At 42.2% G+C, this 15,952-nt stretch overlaps 1 protein-coding gene across 1 annotated transcript in view; it reads right to left on the bottom strand.

Annotated features, from left to right (window-relative positions):
- Positions 1-15,952, bottom strand: part of fstl5 (follistatin-like 5) — a 159,167-nt gene that overhangs the window by 118,090 nt on the left and 25,125 nt on the right. Inside the window, 2 exon segments of the mRNA XM_034543006.1 lie at positions 5,198-5,341; positions 7,757-7,789. Of these exon segments, the coding sequence (XP_034398897.1) occupies positions 5,198-5,341; positions 7,757-7,789 (177 nt within the window).

Below are 15,952 nucleotides of genomic sequence, written 5' to 3' on the forward strand. Positions count from 1 at the left end.
TATGCAGTTTATATGTTGACTGTATCCAGTGTTGTGTTGGTCATACTATAGAATGATGTGTTACTCGTGTATGATGAATAACAGAAGATATGGAACTCTTCTTTTTAATTGGATACTGAATCACTATCGAAAAAACGCAATTTGATTAATTTCCCATAATCGTCCAGCTGTCGACAATCCTCTAATTGATTTCTCTCTCAATTACCTTTTTAATAGATATATTGATTGAATGATTGTCTTCAAATTGGATACTTTGCACAAAGGTAGAAAGGTGAAAATTAATCCGTAAAAGTCACACATTGTGTTCTCCTTTTATGAGTGAGAATGTACTTCAACAGTTAATAGATTTTGGTAAATTGTTTGGTAAACTGTTTCATCAACTCATCCATTAATAAACTTTCCATTTCAGCACTAAAAAGAGTAAAAACATGAATAGGGGTTGTATAAGTTTGGAATAAATCATTTCATATTCAGAGCCAAACCAGTCCTAGACTATTCAACTTTGAATGACCTTGATGTCTGGAAACATCCCCCCAGGTGAAGAAACACCAGCTCTACTACCAGCGTATCCATTTTGAAACAAGCTCAGATGATATTATGAAAAACTAAAAAAAGACAACCAAGTCAAACATGGCGATCTGATAACAATCACCTTTCGAGATGTTTGACAAAAAAATAGAAATCACAGGAGGCACCTGTGGCTCCGTGACATTCTTCGTATCCCTCTTCCCTCCGGAGGAGGAGGAGGAGGAGGAGGAGGAGGAGGTGGTGACATTCAGGATGAACACTACGGGTAGGGAAGATGTCAAATGGGGCCTATTTGCATATGGCAGACAGTGTTCACACTTCATTTGTTTGAAGAGAGTGATTTCCCACGGGGGCCACTGGCGGCGCCCGTCTCTGCTGCCCCGAGACTCTGGGGGGGGGAAGACGATGAAGCACCCAGCTGAACAACCTGAGGTTCATCTGCCCCCCCCCCTCCTCCCCGGTCACGGCTCGCTGGCTGACCGCCCACATCTCTCAAACCCCCCCCTCTTTCCCCTCTCCTTCCCCTGCTTCAGGTCTCACATCCCTCACTCGTCCTTCACCGTCCACTCCCAAGTTGCACTTCCAACTCGAAACGTATAACTGCAAATTGTAACACACCTGCATGACAAGAGAGAGAGAGAGAGAGGGATTTACAGTAAGACGGGGGCCCGATCGGCAAGGCTGCATCCATCTGTGAGTTCATACGGATGGATGGTTGCCTACGCCGGCTCCCCCTCGTTCATTTCAATGTGGCAGGTGGACAGCAGGGGTGCTGATGAACGGGGCACCCGGCAACATTGAACTTGGTTCAACCCGCGTGGGCTTCGGGCCGATGCGAGCGCCTCCGTCAACGGACCAAAAGACAATGCAGTTATTGTACGGTTTACTTCACGATCAATAAAGAACACAGGATACATTAGTTGGAAAGTCCCTCTCAGTGGAGGTCAAAACGTGACATTAATTGAACACATGTTGGGAGTTTGTCAATGTGTTTCCGAGGGAAAATAATAATTCCTGTAAACATCCCACTGAATTTTGTTTGTATCCTATCCAAGGAATTATTTGATATAAAGAAGTGGAAGTACTTGGGTCCAACAATTAGTGATCTTTCGGCCAGGAGACAGCTGTTTTGTTCCCCCACGTGAACCGAGAATTAACAAGAAAAAAACGAGCTTTTTGTCACTTGTGGTTAGTCGCTTCCACGGATTTTCATTTGAAGCCAAACAACGAGCTTTTCCCTTAACCGAACTAAGGAGTTTTCCTGCGAAGTGTATTTAAAAAAAAAACTGAATGCATGTAACGAGCGGCAATTGACACGTGTTGCTTTTTGGGAGATGTTATATTACAATGATGTTATATTTCAACATATCCTCATACGATGTATGAGGATATGTTGAAATATAACTTCCCATTTTACTTCGAAATACCGTGTTTGTTCTCCAGTACATGTGTCCACCGTCTTTACTATTGGCAACACACCCGTACCAACCAAGACCCTTTCATTGACCCTTTCTTTCAAAAAAGTCCTCATATTAATAACAAGTATCAAACAGTAACTAGACAATGAAGAGCAAGCAGAACAGACTTTAACAGCAACATGGACATCTTGTTATTGTTACAGCAGATTGGCTCCATTCAGCGTTCTGCTTCATCAGCCCCCGTGGAGGCTTTACAGAGGCCGGTTACCTCAGCCTCCGGCTGGCTGCCATTTGGAAGTAGACAGCTCATCAAGATGACTGACAAGGTTTGGGGCTAACACTGACCAGCTGGGGGGGTGGAAGTCATGCCGACAGTCACATTTGAGCCACACATTGTCGATTGCAGCTTTAACTGGAGCGACTGTACATTAAGCTCTTGTGAATTTTACGATGTGTTCTTGTAATTTCTCAAATTCCCCGGCTCTTTATCTCAATCTCATTTGCGCGGCCCAACCTCCCCCTCGTTCTCTCTCTCTCTCTCTCTCTCTCATCCCCTGTTAATCTTTGCCATGTGGCCAAGCCAGCCCTGGATGGATGGGGCTTTTCACACAGTTGCCCTTGCCTCCATTTTGTTTGTCCTGACATAACAGCTTGATGTCAGAGCGACGAACTCCCAGAAATTGCCTTTTCTTTTTGTCCCTCGTGCCAGACGAAGTCCGGCCACCGCCCGTTACACATCCGGTCTCTCCATCCCTCTCTCCATCCGGTCTCTCCATCCCTCTCTCCATCCGGTCTCTCCATCCCTCTCTCCCGAAAATCGGCGTGAGAAAGAGCTAGACTGTATGAAATAAAATCCCAATGTAATAGAAGCTACAGACCGAGTAACTTTTAAGCGGTATTCCCATAGCGATGAATTATAATTAGGACTGGATTCTGGTGGCCCGGGATCGGTGTCCTTTTCCCGACCCCCAATGCGGAGGATTTCACAGTGAATTTTCTGAAACAATACCACGGGAATTACCGGCTAGACCACGTGACCAGCCGTTTGTGGCCGAGCGCCTCGTGGCGATTGAAGTCTTTGTGAGGAAAAGCTTATAAAAAAAGGTCCGAGTCCGATCCCGTTACCCTTGTCAAACGGCCGTCCTTCAATGTTACCACGGCCACAGGCGTATATATATCGGAGGCTCGCGGCGGTGCGCTCAAGGGACGCTCGGCACATTTTGTGCAGACGCGGAAAATGCGCCCGTGCAATCGTGTCACTCAGAAATAAAACATCGCGTTCCATTAGTGGTACACTTGAGAGGGACTCGATCAAAAAGGTGTGACGCAAAACGCGATTGTTAAGGAGCTTATAACTGCTGTGATTTTTTTTTAAACCGGAGTAAAAATGAGAGAAATGTATTCCGAGCTGTAAGCCATGTTAGCTAACGTTGCTCAATAAAACAGCATTGACAAGTGGATGACCCGACGGGCGGCGGAGAGAAGATTCTCTTCAGCAACAAAAAAAGGCCGATGACATATTTTTGGCAACGTGGCCATCATCTTCAGCAGAGGGGCTGTACATTTCCACAGCTTCTCTTTTGACAGGCGGATAGATGAGCGGCGGTTTACCTCTGTCCTCTCACACGATGAATTGTAATGGTATGCAGATGCTGTAATGACACTTTCCCCCTCCGATGTAATAACATCGGTAGGCACTATTCATTTGATTGGAGTGGAAAAACACATACATCATTTTTGTAGCTCCTCGTCAAATTCCAGCCACATGTGGACCGTACATTACTTTAATTATTAGAAGTCACTCTGCTTCCAACCCCCCGACCAATAAAAGAGAACATAAGTCTGGTTTGAACAACAGATAATAAACTGTTTGATACAAAAGGAGGTAATGCACTATTCACACAACCTTCGAAATCTTTTCACAACCTTTTTTTTAAAATTTTTATTAAACAGCCGTACCTCTAAAATTAACATTATTCTGGAAGATGTTTTTACCCACAACAATGCGAGGAATTATGTTTTTGAGGCAATCTCTGCAACTGTGGATTCAAAAAAATACAAGTTCGGTAGCAGGACAATCAGTTACACTCGATGGTATCGAAAACGCTCAATCTATAACCCGGAATCCTTCACCTAAAAGGGAGAACACAAGCTAGAGAAAGAAACCTTTTTATCCATCAGGACCGTAAACGCATTCACTTCCCAAGATGAAACCGTGAGACACTGACATCTACAAAGCTTCTTTTCTTCTGAATTCTGCTCAACCAAACTATATGTCAGATCTTGATCTGTAGTAAAAAGTATTAACACGACAATGGTGAAATGCACATGCTCTATATGTACATAGAGATGAAGGTAAAAAAAACTGCGATCTGGCCCTTTAAGATTGTCTTGGCAGTTCGTGTCTCTCTCTCTCTCTTCCCGTTTGGAATAAAGCATCCCACTCTGGCAGAAGTGCTATCTCCGCAGTTTACCGAGATCATATTACAGGATTTTTTTTTTTTTTTTTTGGAGGGGGCGGAGGTATTGAAGTTTAAATCTCTTCACTTCCTTTACACACACTATTTCCAGAGCATCTGTGGCTGATAAGAAGCAGAAGCATTTGCCTTCAAATAAAAGCAGGTATTGTCACCGCTAATTTTGCATCATGGATTTCATAGAGAGGAGATGTGTGTTTGCTATAGCGAACAAAACTGTAAAAGAGGCTTATGGGAAAAGTGTAATGAAGGACCACAATCCGACTAAGGCATCTAGGCAAAACATTTTGATTTCCCTTGTCTGCCAGAAACAGTCGATTTCTATCCCAGTCTGACTCTTAACTGATCCATATCTTTTACTCGGTTGTTTTGGGGCACAGTGAGAGAGAAAAAGAAGTAACTTCCTTGAGATGCAGGGTAAGCGATTAATAAAAACAGCAGATCCGCCGCGTGTGAATAAGCATTAACTTGTATCTTTTATCTTCAACGCTGAGTTAAAAATGAAATGCAAACCTCCTCCCTTCACTCAAAAGCTCAGCTGTGCCTCGCATAAATCCGATTTCGTCTTTGAAAAGACGGTCCCCTGGCACCGAGGGAGGGTTAATGATTCATCAAGTATTTTTCAGTGGCTCAGAAAAAACAACAACAACAAACACGGCAGAAGTCATCCGATGGAAGAAGAAAAGCGACCACTGTAATTAGTTTCATACTTGGCAAAAGCGCATAGGCGATCTTGTTATGGATGGCGAAATGAAAAAGGGCGTCGATCAATACCTTGTGTCGGAATCTCACGACCGGTCGATAGAGCGGCGACCGGAGTCCCTCCTTGTTGGGTCTCCCGTCTGCGCCGAGCACAGCGAGGCCCAACAGTAAAATTGCCGCCGACCACCATCTGGCTGTCTTCATTGGTCTTTTCCTGTCAAAAAAAGAAAGAAAAGAAAAGGTTGAGTGCTCTAATCGGAGACCTCTGGAAGTCCAACACCGCTTCGCCGAGACAATACATCAAGTGTGCAGTAATTAGTGTAGACAATGGGGAACGCAAAACTGTCGCGGGTATAAACTCAAGCTATCGATACGTGCCCGGCGCTCGGCGAGGAGATTAGATCTCCTTTCGAATCAATTAAGGGGAAATAGACGTCATGAGAACATCGAGATAAAGAAGACAGAGAGCCAATATATTAAGGCAATTAAAGTGAGGGCTTTGGATTAATTAGTCTGAGTGTCTAAGTCAAGCAACTGTGATGAAGTGGTGAGATTACATCTTAAACAGTTTCCTCGCGGCGCTGCAGCCCAAACATATTTATTTAAGAGACAATATTCAATTTTCGCCTCCGACATAAGTGCATTTTCAATAATTCATCGCGCGCGCTGTTACAAAAAAATGAAGTAAACAAAACAAGCCCTGTGAAAGGTCTGTGTTCCAGAAACCGCGATGACCAAGGTAGTAAAAATGCAGGAAATACAGAAAAGCTGGCGCTCTCACAAATAGACAAACACATCACACACACCAGCTTCATGTTAAAATCGGCAAGGTGTTTGCTCCTTCTTAGGTTTCATCCCTCGTCGTCGCTCTGCGTTTACGCCTTCAGTTCTTTGTGCGTCAAGTCACAAAAAGAAAAACCTTTGTTAGCAGCGCTTTATAAATAAATTTGACTCGACTTGTTGATTTTTTTTTTTTTTCACGCCCAGACACCGAGCTTTATACTTTTCCAAGCAGTGTCAAGCCACCAGCGCCTGCTCATCATCCTCCAGCGGAAGAGATGACTGACAGCGGGATGGTGACCCCGCTTTCCTTGTTCTTCTGGAGTGACACCGAGCCAGACAACAATGGCACTGTTGTGGCAGCTCTGTGGGCCCACGTGATATTTCCCTGGAGGTCAGGAGGTCGTGCTGGCAGAGCAGCTCGACGCTGTGATGTGTCGGACGAAAGCGCTGAAACTTTGATTTTTTTTCTGACTTTGTGACTTGTATTGCCTTTCTGAGCTACCTGCAGATTCCCTCCACATTTTCTGCCTTGAAAACTCTGGGCTTTTATTTTGGTTTTTTCTTGAATCGATATGGAAAAACTGTGCACATTCATGCTGAGGAAAATATAAATGTTCAATTAAAAGAACAAACATCAAAGGCTTGTACATAGAATTGTCTGCCAAATTCAACACCCATATTCCAGACTTTTCTACTTAATTTAGAGACATTGACATGTAAAAAAATCTGTACTTTGTCAAAGACGACGGTTATAATTACGCCCACCTTCTCTACCCATCCATTAAAGTCATATTTTCACAAGTAAAATAAATGAAGCAGCTTAAAAGAGCAAATATTTAAAGGAAATATCTACAAAGAAATGTACGAACAAGTTCTATGCAACAGCCAGAATAATCATGCCGGTTTAAGCCCTGGTCTTCACTCTATTTTCTGTCAGAACAAAGCCATTAGCCTTTGTAAATTAAATGTTTCGTCTACCATTCCCTCACTCCTGTCTCAGCGTAGAAGGGAGTATTGAAAGTGCTTTGATAATCCAGTGGTGCAGGGAGTTTAAATTAAAAAATATGAGAGTTGGAGAAATTCAAAAGATCTCCTGAACCTGGCAAAGTAATTGTTAAAACGCTGTTAATCATCAATAGACTTACCAACCCCCTGCAGACATATATAATGGTCGTTTTGTGCTACGGGGCAGTAAGAATCTTACTTATTGCCTCTTTAATGTGACCATCCATATTCATTCTCTCCAGATCCAGGTATTGGAGCCCTGCCGGAAGCTGCTGCTCTCCACTGTTTCAGCCACACTAGGTGGATACCTGCTAGTACAATCAATCAAGTTCCTTGCGGCGTCCCGGTGTTAAATTGGTTATTAATAGACTAACTTTAGCAGGATGCTGTGTCAGAGGCATATGAACAGTTTTAAGAAGTTTGACGCTTTGCAGCACAGCTCCTTGCAGACATCCAACTAATTATGATCAGTCACGACTTCAACGCATACAAATAACTTTCCAGTTGTATTCCTTTCGACTACTGACTCATTAGTAACCTTATCAGGAGCCTCGGAGTTCAGTTCCTAAACCTCCTAACTGTGGCTTTCCTGTATTAAATAGTCCCCATCTCGTGCACCATTACTGTTAGTAAAGCTTGATGCAACAATGAAAAATTACACAGATGGAAAGGAGGCAACAGTGAATCAAATATGATTGTAACATTTAATCAAGAATCTCTTTGAAAATGTTCTCACAAAAACTGCAGTATGACCTTGAAGTTGCAATTGCTACCGTTGTAGCGGGCCAACGCATGTATAATCTTACAGCAAGTCGTGGACTCACTGAGGTGAGTACATAATATATATGTATATATATAGATATATACATATATATGCTTTAACCACACACTTGTCACAGGCGACAGGAAGGCACATTGCTTTGTTGACTCATTTTCTGTCACCAGTGTAGCTGGTGCAACTAATAAGCTAGCTTGCAGCTGTCTCGTTAGCTAGCTTGCTGACTCCGCTGTACTTTTCACACTACACTGGCCACAGAAAACGAGCTGGGCGGCAGGCTGGTGTCCAACGGCAGCAGCAGCGGCGGGTCTAACGGTGCTCGCTGCTCTCGAATATGACAAGCTACGTAGCTAATTAGCCAGCCGAGCTAGTGTCCGCTCTCTTCCCAGCAAGCTGCGACGACACACCATGTCACCATAACATCTAATAACAATCCTCATCTTCTTTTGTACCAGTGAAATGTGGAAACAGTTCCATGTCTCGACATTCCATTCATATGATTAAACTGCATACGTGTTAGCGAGTTGTACCTGATGAACTGGAAATTACTTGTTCACATACCGTTATCCGAAGTGAAAGTTCTCCCAATAAAAGCCTGAAAGCAAAACAGATTTGTATTGGAAAAGGTGAGCTATATTTTTGTGGAATTGGTTCACCCACTCTATTACGTGCATGTCATTGTACAGGCTTTACAGTGCAAGTCATTGTGTGTGAGGGTAAGAGGCTGCATGTTTGAGTGAAATAGTCCCAAGTCTTATTTATCTGAAAGCACAGGAGACAGAAGCCGTCTGGAAGTTTTCTCCGGACCTCCCCGGGGAGTGTCATCATAACTTTAGCTCGTGGTTTTAAATTCCCTGGAGCACGTCTAAGCTTTGGCATTGACTTTCAAATGAAGACTACCCATTTCCCACTATGTACACAATGCATCATGGCTTGACAAGCTCACAGCCCATCCGTCTCGTTCAGCGGATTGTTCGCCTTTCAATGCACTGCGCGTGCATAAAGCCCAATCTAATACGTACACTACGTACACGTATTACCTGACTGGGAATTAACTGGGTTTGAATACATGCACACTATGTAATTTACTATCAGCTGTCATGCATGTTTGGATTCTGGAAAATAGGAATACATAATTAAAACGTGCTATACATTTTCCTGACATTATGCATTATTTTCTTATTCCCCCCCGAAGAGCCTTAATTCACACATGTTCTTCCCACACGTGACTATTACTAGTCAGCTTAGACTAATTCTGACTTATTCCTGATATCTTTCCACTTTACAGCTTTCTAATTACAGTCAGCTTGTCTCAAATATAATTGAACACATTCTCGGTTCTGAATATGGCTGAGAGTCTACTGGGAACACTGTGTTTCTTCTGTTAGACAGCACTGTATGAGCCTCAGTAGAGTCCATGATTTTGAAACAAGATTGAGAAAATATAACAACGTATGGCACAAGTTACGATATTTCAACCCCTCGCAAAAGGGCAGCAACCCCTGTGGTTGAGTATTTCATCAACAACAGCCAACGCTTCCCTAGAGCATCTGCTTTGCACTGCTAGCCACCGCGGAGTCTGCAAAGTTGTCACAGCAACAAAAGATGTTGCTTATTTCTCAATAAACTGAAAGAAAGAGGCCCGATTCAGAAGTGTCATTCTAAAGTGGGTGGGTTGACCTTTGTGCACACAGGAATTAAGTCAATTTAAAATGATGTCCTAAAATTAACCAATATCTACAAAGAGTAATTCAGTTCTACAAGTCACAACTAGTTCCTTGTTTAATAATTGTCAGAGTGCTGAAAGAAATCAAATTAAAAAGCAAAAAAAAAACAAAGATTAGAGGAATGAAAAAATGTTAAGTTACTCTTTACTCTTTATGAAGCTGAATAAATCCTTGAGTTCTCAATAAATTGATTAATCAAAGTAGAGCACTGAACATCTGTGAGTGAAGATCAAGGAAGCGCTGAAAAAGACATGCATGCTCTGTCAACCGACCATGGCCCCCCCAACACAGCGCCAATGCACTCTCGATGTGAAGGTCGCGGACCTCTTCAAGGCCACGGTGTTCGATCACATCAAATAGATGGTGAACCCGACCTTCATTTCAACACAAAATACAACAATTATGCCATCCACGAGACTTGATCATTGTGACTGCAGGAACTAACCGATATGTTAAAAGTACTTTCAAATATTGTTGAAGCTTTGACACTCAGACGAGCAAATAGACTCACAAGACTGTGAGTCTATTTGCTCGTCTGAGTGTCAAACCTTTCAAGTGCTCGATATCCCGTTTACGAGATACAGAAGGTCACAATTCTGCCACATTAGCTTATCTTATTCCTGCATCTCATGCTGCCACAAAACAAACCGACGACAGACGAGAGAGATGCAATGAGGTCCCCTTTGCTTATTATTTAAAAATCAAAACCTGCTCTGCAAGATGGACACATTTCTTGAAATGCTTTCCTTATGCAAACTGTTTTGAAGACCTGTCAAGTGTTGGAATGACATTTGAGGCGTCATTCATCATTTTCCCGTGGTAGCAATCTTTTTTTTCTTCACACTTTTGGCAGTATATCCTATTTTCTTTCTCGTATCAAATGCAAAATGCGTCAAATGGAGGACACAGATCACATCTTTTTTTTTTTTCCATTCATTCACTGTTATTTATCCACTTTGCTGAGCATGCATGAGGTTTTTCTGCAATCACCCTGCTTCAAAGTCAGCCGGTCCTGCAGATTTACACCCGGGAGCGGTCCAGTACATTCAGACATATTGTGAAGCTGAGCTGCACATCAACGCTTAATAAGTGCCTTGGCTCAACAGTTCCACCTTAGTGTGATGATGTCTTGTTAAATTGCCACGACCGATTGAGATTTTTTTTTTTACGATTCTACGAGAACATTAAAATTAGGAAAAGAGAAAGCCAAGGCATAACATTAAGCGTAACCTTGATAACGCAAGTATCCTTAATTTCAGACATAAGCCCTGAAATCTGGAGTGCAAAAGACAACTTCCATCTTTAATCCATGCAGGATTCCTCCTTTCTCTGTGAGCGAGTAGAAGATTTGAATAATTTCCATTGCCTCTCGGCGTGGCGGGGGCTTGTAGCTAACAATGCTAATAGTTCGAAAAAGCACCTTTCGCACAGGACCCAGTGGGCGCTCTCTCTCGGGTTCGGCTGGCTTCAGCGCACGTCTCACACTCTGCTCGACGCAGCGAGAAAAGCTGTCAAGCCATTGGAAATAATGTGTTTCACAGCGCGGCGGAGCAGCTTGTTGCGTTCTGTGTGAAAAGCTGTAACGGTGCAAACAACCAAAAAGCTTCTGACAGAGGTAACCGAGGTAACCGTGTTTCATCTGAGGAGGGAACACGGTGCCGGGCGCCGTGCTTCCGTGTCAGCTGTAACCGCCGGGCAGAGCAGCGGTCATGGGGCATGCTCACGTGCACGGACATTGCACTAAACAAAGCGTACACAGTACTACTCTATATCTTTGACATTGGAAATAGTTGTTGATGCTTCATTGAAGCTTCGAATATTGAATTTAGCAATTTAAGATAATATATACATTTTAAAAAACATAGCAACAAAACACAGCGCATTTATTTATGTTAGCATAACCTATTATTTTCACAAGTGTGGCGAAATGGTTTGCTGGTGAGTGCACTTAAATGTGCTTGTTATTCTTTCTCTGGTAAACGTATAACCAGCAGTTGAAGAAGTGCTATCATCTGCAGTAAATACCCCGGTGTAGTGAAGTGAAAGCATCAAAATATATCAAAAGTAAAATGACTTATTATACAGAATGGTCCATATCAGAATATTATATCATTGGGTTGTAGTGGTCAATACATTTCAATCACTCTGTATATACTTGTGTACTTCTCAGACTTTCATTCCGTTCAATTAAATTTCATAACATGTTACCAGCTCTTAACAGTGAACATGGACTAAACTATTTGTACTGCATTGCCATTAGGCCCGTAATGTATTTTGGACCCTAAATTATTCTGCAAATGTTTAGCAACACATGAGCATAACACATTTCACCGTGAGTGGATCTATATTTTCATGAATTTGTGTGTTGGTTTTGAAAAGGTATTTTTATTGCCGATTGAGTGGAATTCATCGTGACGCAGACTTGAGATCTGCTCTCCGGAAATGTAGAGTAAAAAAATGTCAACTACAGACTAGATGAGTAGACTTATCTGACCTCATTAATGTTTCAAAGCTCCAGAAATCCAGTATTCTACAGACCCATGAAATTACATTGCTGGAGTGGCACACAGGCCTTTTTTTCTCCCAACTAGCAAGGATGCATCGGTGCTCCCAGTTTGCTCCGTAAACCTGTGATTTCCTCGAGGCGCTTGTTTGAAATTATTCAAATGTTCAGCGAGGTCACTGGAGGGGAACTTGAAGTCGGCAGATGAACGGCTCTGCTCTTCCCCCTCTCTCTCTCGCCGTATGCTTCGGATGACACATTCCTGACCTCCTGTGGGCTGATCTCTTTAAGCGGTATTTTCTATGTACGGATCAATTCGGTCGGAACGCCACAGTTTGTCTCAGAGATATCTGGAAGGAACACTGGATGTGTTTGCTGCCCGAGCGCCCGGCTGCAGCACGTCTTATTTGGCAGAGTTATCGTGGCACTTCTCACACTCGTAAATCCCCGGCAGCACTGTACACTGATAAAGGACTCCTTCAAGTTCAAAGCCTGTCCAAAAACCACGGGGCGACAGACTTCCCCCCCCTAGGGTAGCGCTTCCGCTTTGGGTCCTTGTTCCTCACTTACAAATGCAAAAAAGAAAAACGCTGTGCCAATCTCTCAGAAAGAGCAGTTCCATCCAACAAAGGGACAAAGGGACGACTTTGAAATGTAATACATGCCTAAATGAGTATCTTCAATAGTGAGTCATGTTATGTCCCTGCTTGGTGTCTCCGCCATTAGTTTGGTGCATCAAGCCTCGGCCGCCTCTGTAGTCCAGACATTCACGATATGCATGAAAATGAAACGCTCGAGGGTTTGAAAAGGATTTGCCGAGAGTGTTTTGCATGAGGCGAAAAAAGCTAAACCTCCTTTCACGACAGTGTTCTGGTGGTTCTGGAGGAGTAAAGAAATAAAATAAAAACTCGGAACAGACCGTACTACATTTCCCACATTTTTCCACAAGACTTGCAGCCAGTGAGTCAGTTAATAAATGGCAAAGTAGCTTCATAAAAAGGGGCAGCACTTGCCCAGAGGCTAGAAACGCTGGCTGGTGAATGTCTGGCTGTAATCTTATATGAAGCCCATATAAACTCAAAGGAACGGGCGTTTGAAGTAAAGGGGCAGAAATCTTTTCCTACAGAAAGTACTGCTGAGTTTCCCCCCTGGGCAAAGTACTCATCCCTAAATATCTACTATGAAACTGCCAACTAGTCAAATACCATACATTCAAATTGAACTGTCATTATTTTTAAAGGATTTGTGTGTTTGTTTTTGAAAGAATGAACCCAGCTTTAAACCTCGATCCAGAAACTTTGTAATTCCCCTACAAATCAAAGTTTTTAATTATGCCACAAAAGCCTGTGCGGTTAATTTCTTAATAGTGCTGTGCAGAATAAATGTGAGATTGTTTAAAGTTAATTTCCGGAGCAATTGCTAACGTGTTTGATTTGCGTCACAGATTTTTGCCCAATGCATGTTGGAACAGTCCCTAAAGAAAAACCTCTATTAATAACTTTAGTCACATCCTACCAATTATTTATTTTCCTTTTGTTGTCTTTACATATACCAAGACAATATGACACAATACTTCCATTTGTTGCTGTCATTATTTTCCTATTTATTCATAGCATAAGAGAGGCAGTCCAATTTTGTTTAAATGCTCCTATTTATGAGTCATTATTATTATTTTATTAATAATTTACATTGTGTTAGTTTTATTATAAGATCTGGTCCACGTGAAGAAATTCAAACACAAAAATAAAACAATCCCAACTCAAAAGTCCATTTCGTAGCTTTACTCAGAGCTTTCAACTGTTTTTTCCTCAGCAGACGGATTTATTGACGTGAGCTCAACAAATTTGCTTCGTAGTACTTTTCAGAGACTTGTTTTTTCATTGATTAAGTCCTAAATGGATCGATTGAACAATGTGTGATATCGTTGGAACATCAGCTAACAAGTGGACGAACTCTTGTTTCCGAGATCAAGATGCAACACAAATAATATGAATCGCTTTTTACAGCGATACCGTAAAGGAAATACAATATAATTATTATTTAAGTCCTTGTGTTTAATCACTATGCAGTAAAGTATATGAACAGTGCTGATCTGCATTCTTTGTTTTTTGGCAACAACTTGGGTGTTACATAATCACTGTTGTAGGGGCTTGGCACCGCACCATTACATTTATCACGACTTTTGTCAATAAAATGCAAAGTTCTGCTCGTGTCTATTGATGTGACACGGTGAATATCGCTGCACATTATCACTCGCCCAGCCCCTCTGTTTGTTCCAGTCTGTTACGGCAGCTGGAAACATAAAATGCATTAAATTCACCGTGTGCCAGAGGATTTTTCCTGGAAAAAGCCCTCTGTTATAAACCAGGTGCTGAGAGACACAAACAAAGCTGAAATCTGTCACAAATAGGATATTCTCTGAATCACAATTTCTGTGGTATCAATTGGCAATCCAGAGCTTTATTTTCAGCCGGAACCTTTCCTTGAACAATATAAAAAATCATGGAAAGTCTATTGATCGTATAGCAACCTTTTGGTTGCTGGATCGTAGTTCCGGCCCCCGGAAATTGTTCCTGCTCCCAAGGTTGTGCTATCTGACGACCTAACGGGTGAAGTTTGTAGTTACGGAACTTATTCAGACTGCAAACAAACACGGTTTGTCTGTATAGGGGATTTGTTTTTGTTATTATTCAAATGTAAAGTTGACTTCCCAAACTTTAATTATGAAAATAACCTCAAACGAAATAAGTAGAAAGAGTGGAGTTTTTTGTGTGTGTTTTGCCTCGGCTTCCTTTTTCGAGTTCAAACTCCCTTTCAACCTACGTGCCGCTAATTTGCCTCCTCGCCATTCTTGAGGTTCTAAAGGAAAACGCAAACACAACCGCAACACGATAACTCGCGAGTCCCCCGATGTTGGTTTCCTGATTTTTTTATTTGCGGAGGCGCCTCCGCTTTCAACTCAACACCGAAACCGGGAGGGGACAATTCTATTTTCAGTGGGTTTTCTCAAACCCTCACGTGGCTCGTCTCATCTCGACGCTTCTTTTCTGCAGAGGAGAACGTGGCAAAACGTGAAACAATCTTGTAACGCACCCCAGGATTCAAAAAGCCTCATCCTCACCAAAACATCATTGTGTAATCACGGGGCCATTCGTTTGGAAATAGCACGGCGACAGATGTTTTGGTGAGAGCACGTGCCGCGTCTTTCCGCTACCGGAGCACTTCTTCCTCTGCAGACGCCCAGCTGTGCCTGCAGCTGTATACATTTCCTCTGATCTCCATATTTGGAGGACACATCTACGTTTAAACATATTTAGCTCATGCCTCGACACAGACTGACTGATATGTGACCTTTTAGCTTATGCTCCAGTCTGTTTTTATTATGTAGGACTCCCCCGCTGCGATAGAGGAACGATATTGATTTATTGTTGCTCAAGTGGGCGTCAATGGCACCTGAGAAGTCATAATCCGGTCCCTTTGATTTGCTTTTGCCTTTCCACTTCAGAAAGAAAGAAATCATTATTTTCACGACAGATTAATTAACGCAAGCTCACCTTTAAGCCGCCTCTTTAACAGCGGGCCGTCTGTTCGAATGGATAAAATGCCAAAAAGAAGTGCAGGGCTTAATTAACTTAATCCTGATTTGTGCTATTGACAGCATAAATAATGAGCAATAGTAACTACGGCATGAGGAAATAGTTCAAAAGAGACCCTTTTTTTTTTTTTAAACCTTCGGCTTTGCCCCGTTTCTTTCTTTTCATCTGAGGAGCAATTTCTTTCCGAAAAAGTGGATTTCTTTCTGGAGCTTAAATTGAGTCCAAATAGTTGAGCCAAATCTGAACACCCCTTGTATAAAAAGCCGAGGCCTGAACCTTTAACATCTTTCAAATATTCTGGATCACGTTTAAATAAGAGTCACTCAAACTTCCATAATCACCATAATATATTAAATTACCAGTTGCGCTAATGGTCCAATTCAATAACCTAATTATTGAGTTTGCTTAATGAATTAGTAATCATTTGTCTTTATT

Source organism: Cyclopterus lumpus, chromosome 10 (assembly GCF_009769545.1).
Source record: "Cyclopterus lumpus isolate fCycLum1 chromosome 10, fCycLum1.pri, whole genome shotgun sequence".
In the NCBI taxonomy this organism is placed as follows: Eukaryota; Metazoa; Chordata; class Actinopteri; order Perciformes; family Cyclopteridae; genus Cyclopterus; species Cyclopterus lumpus.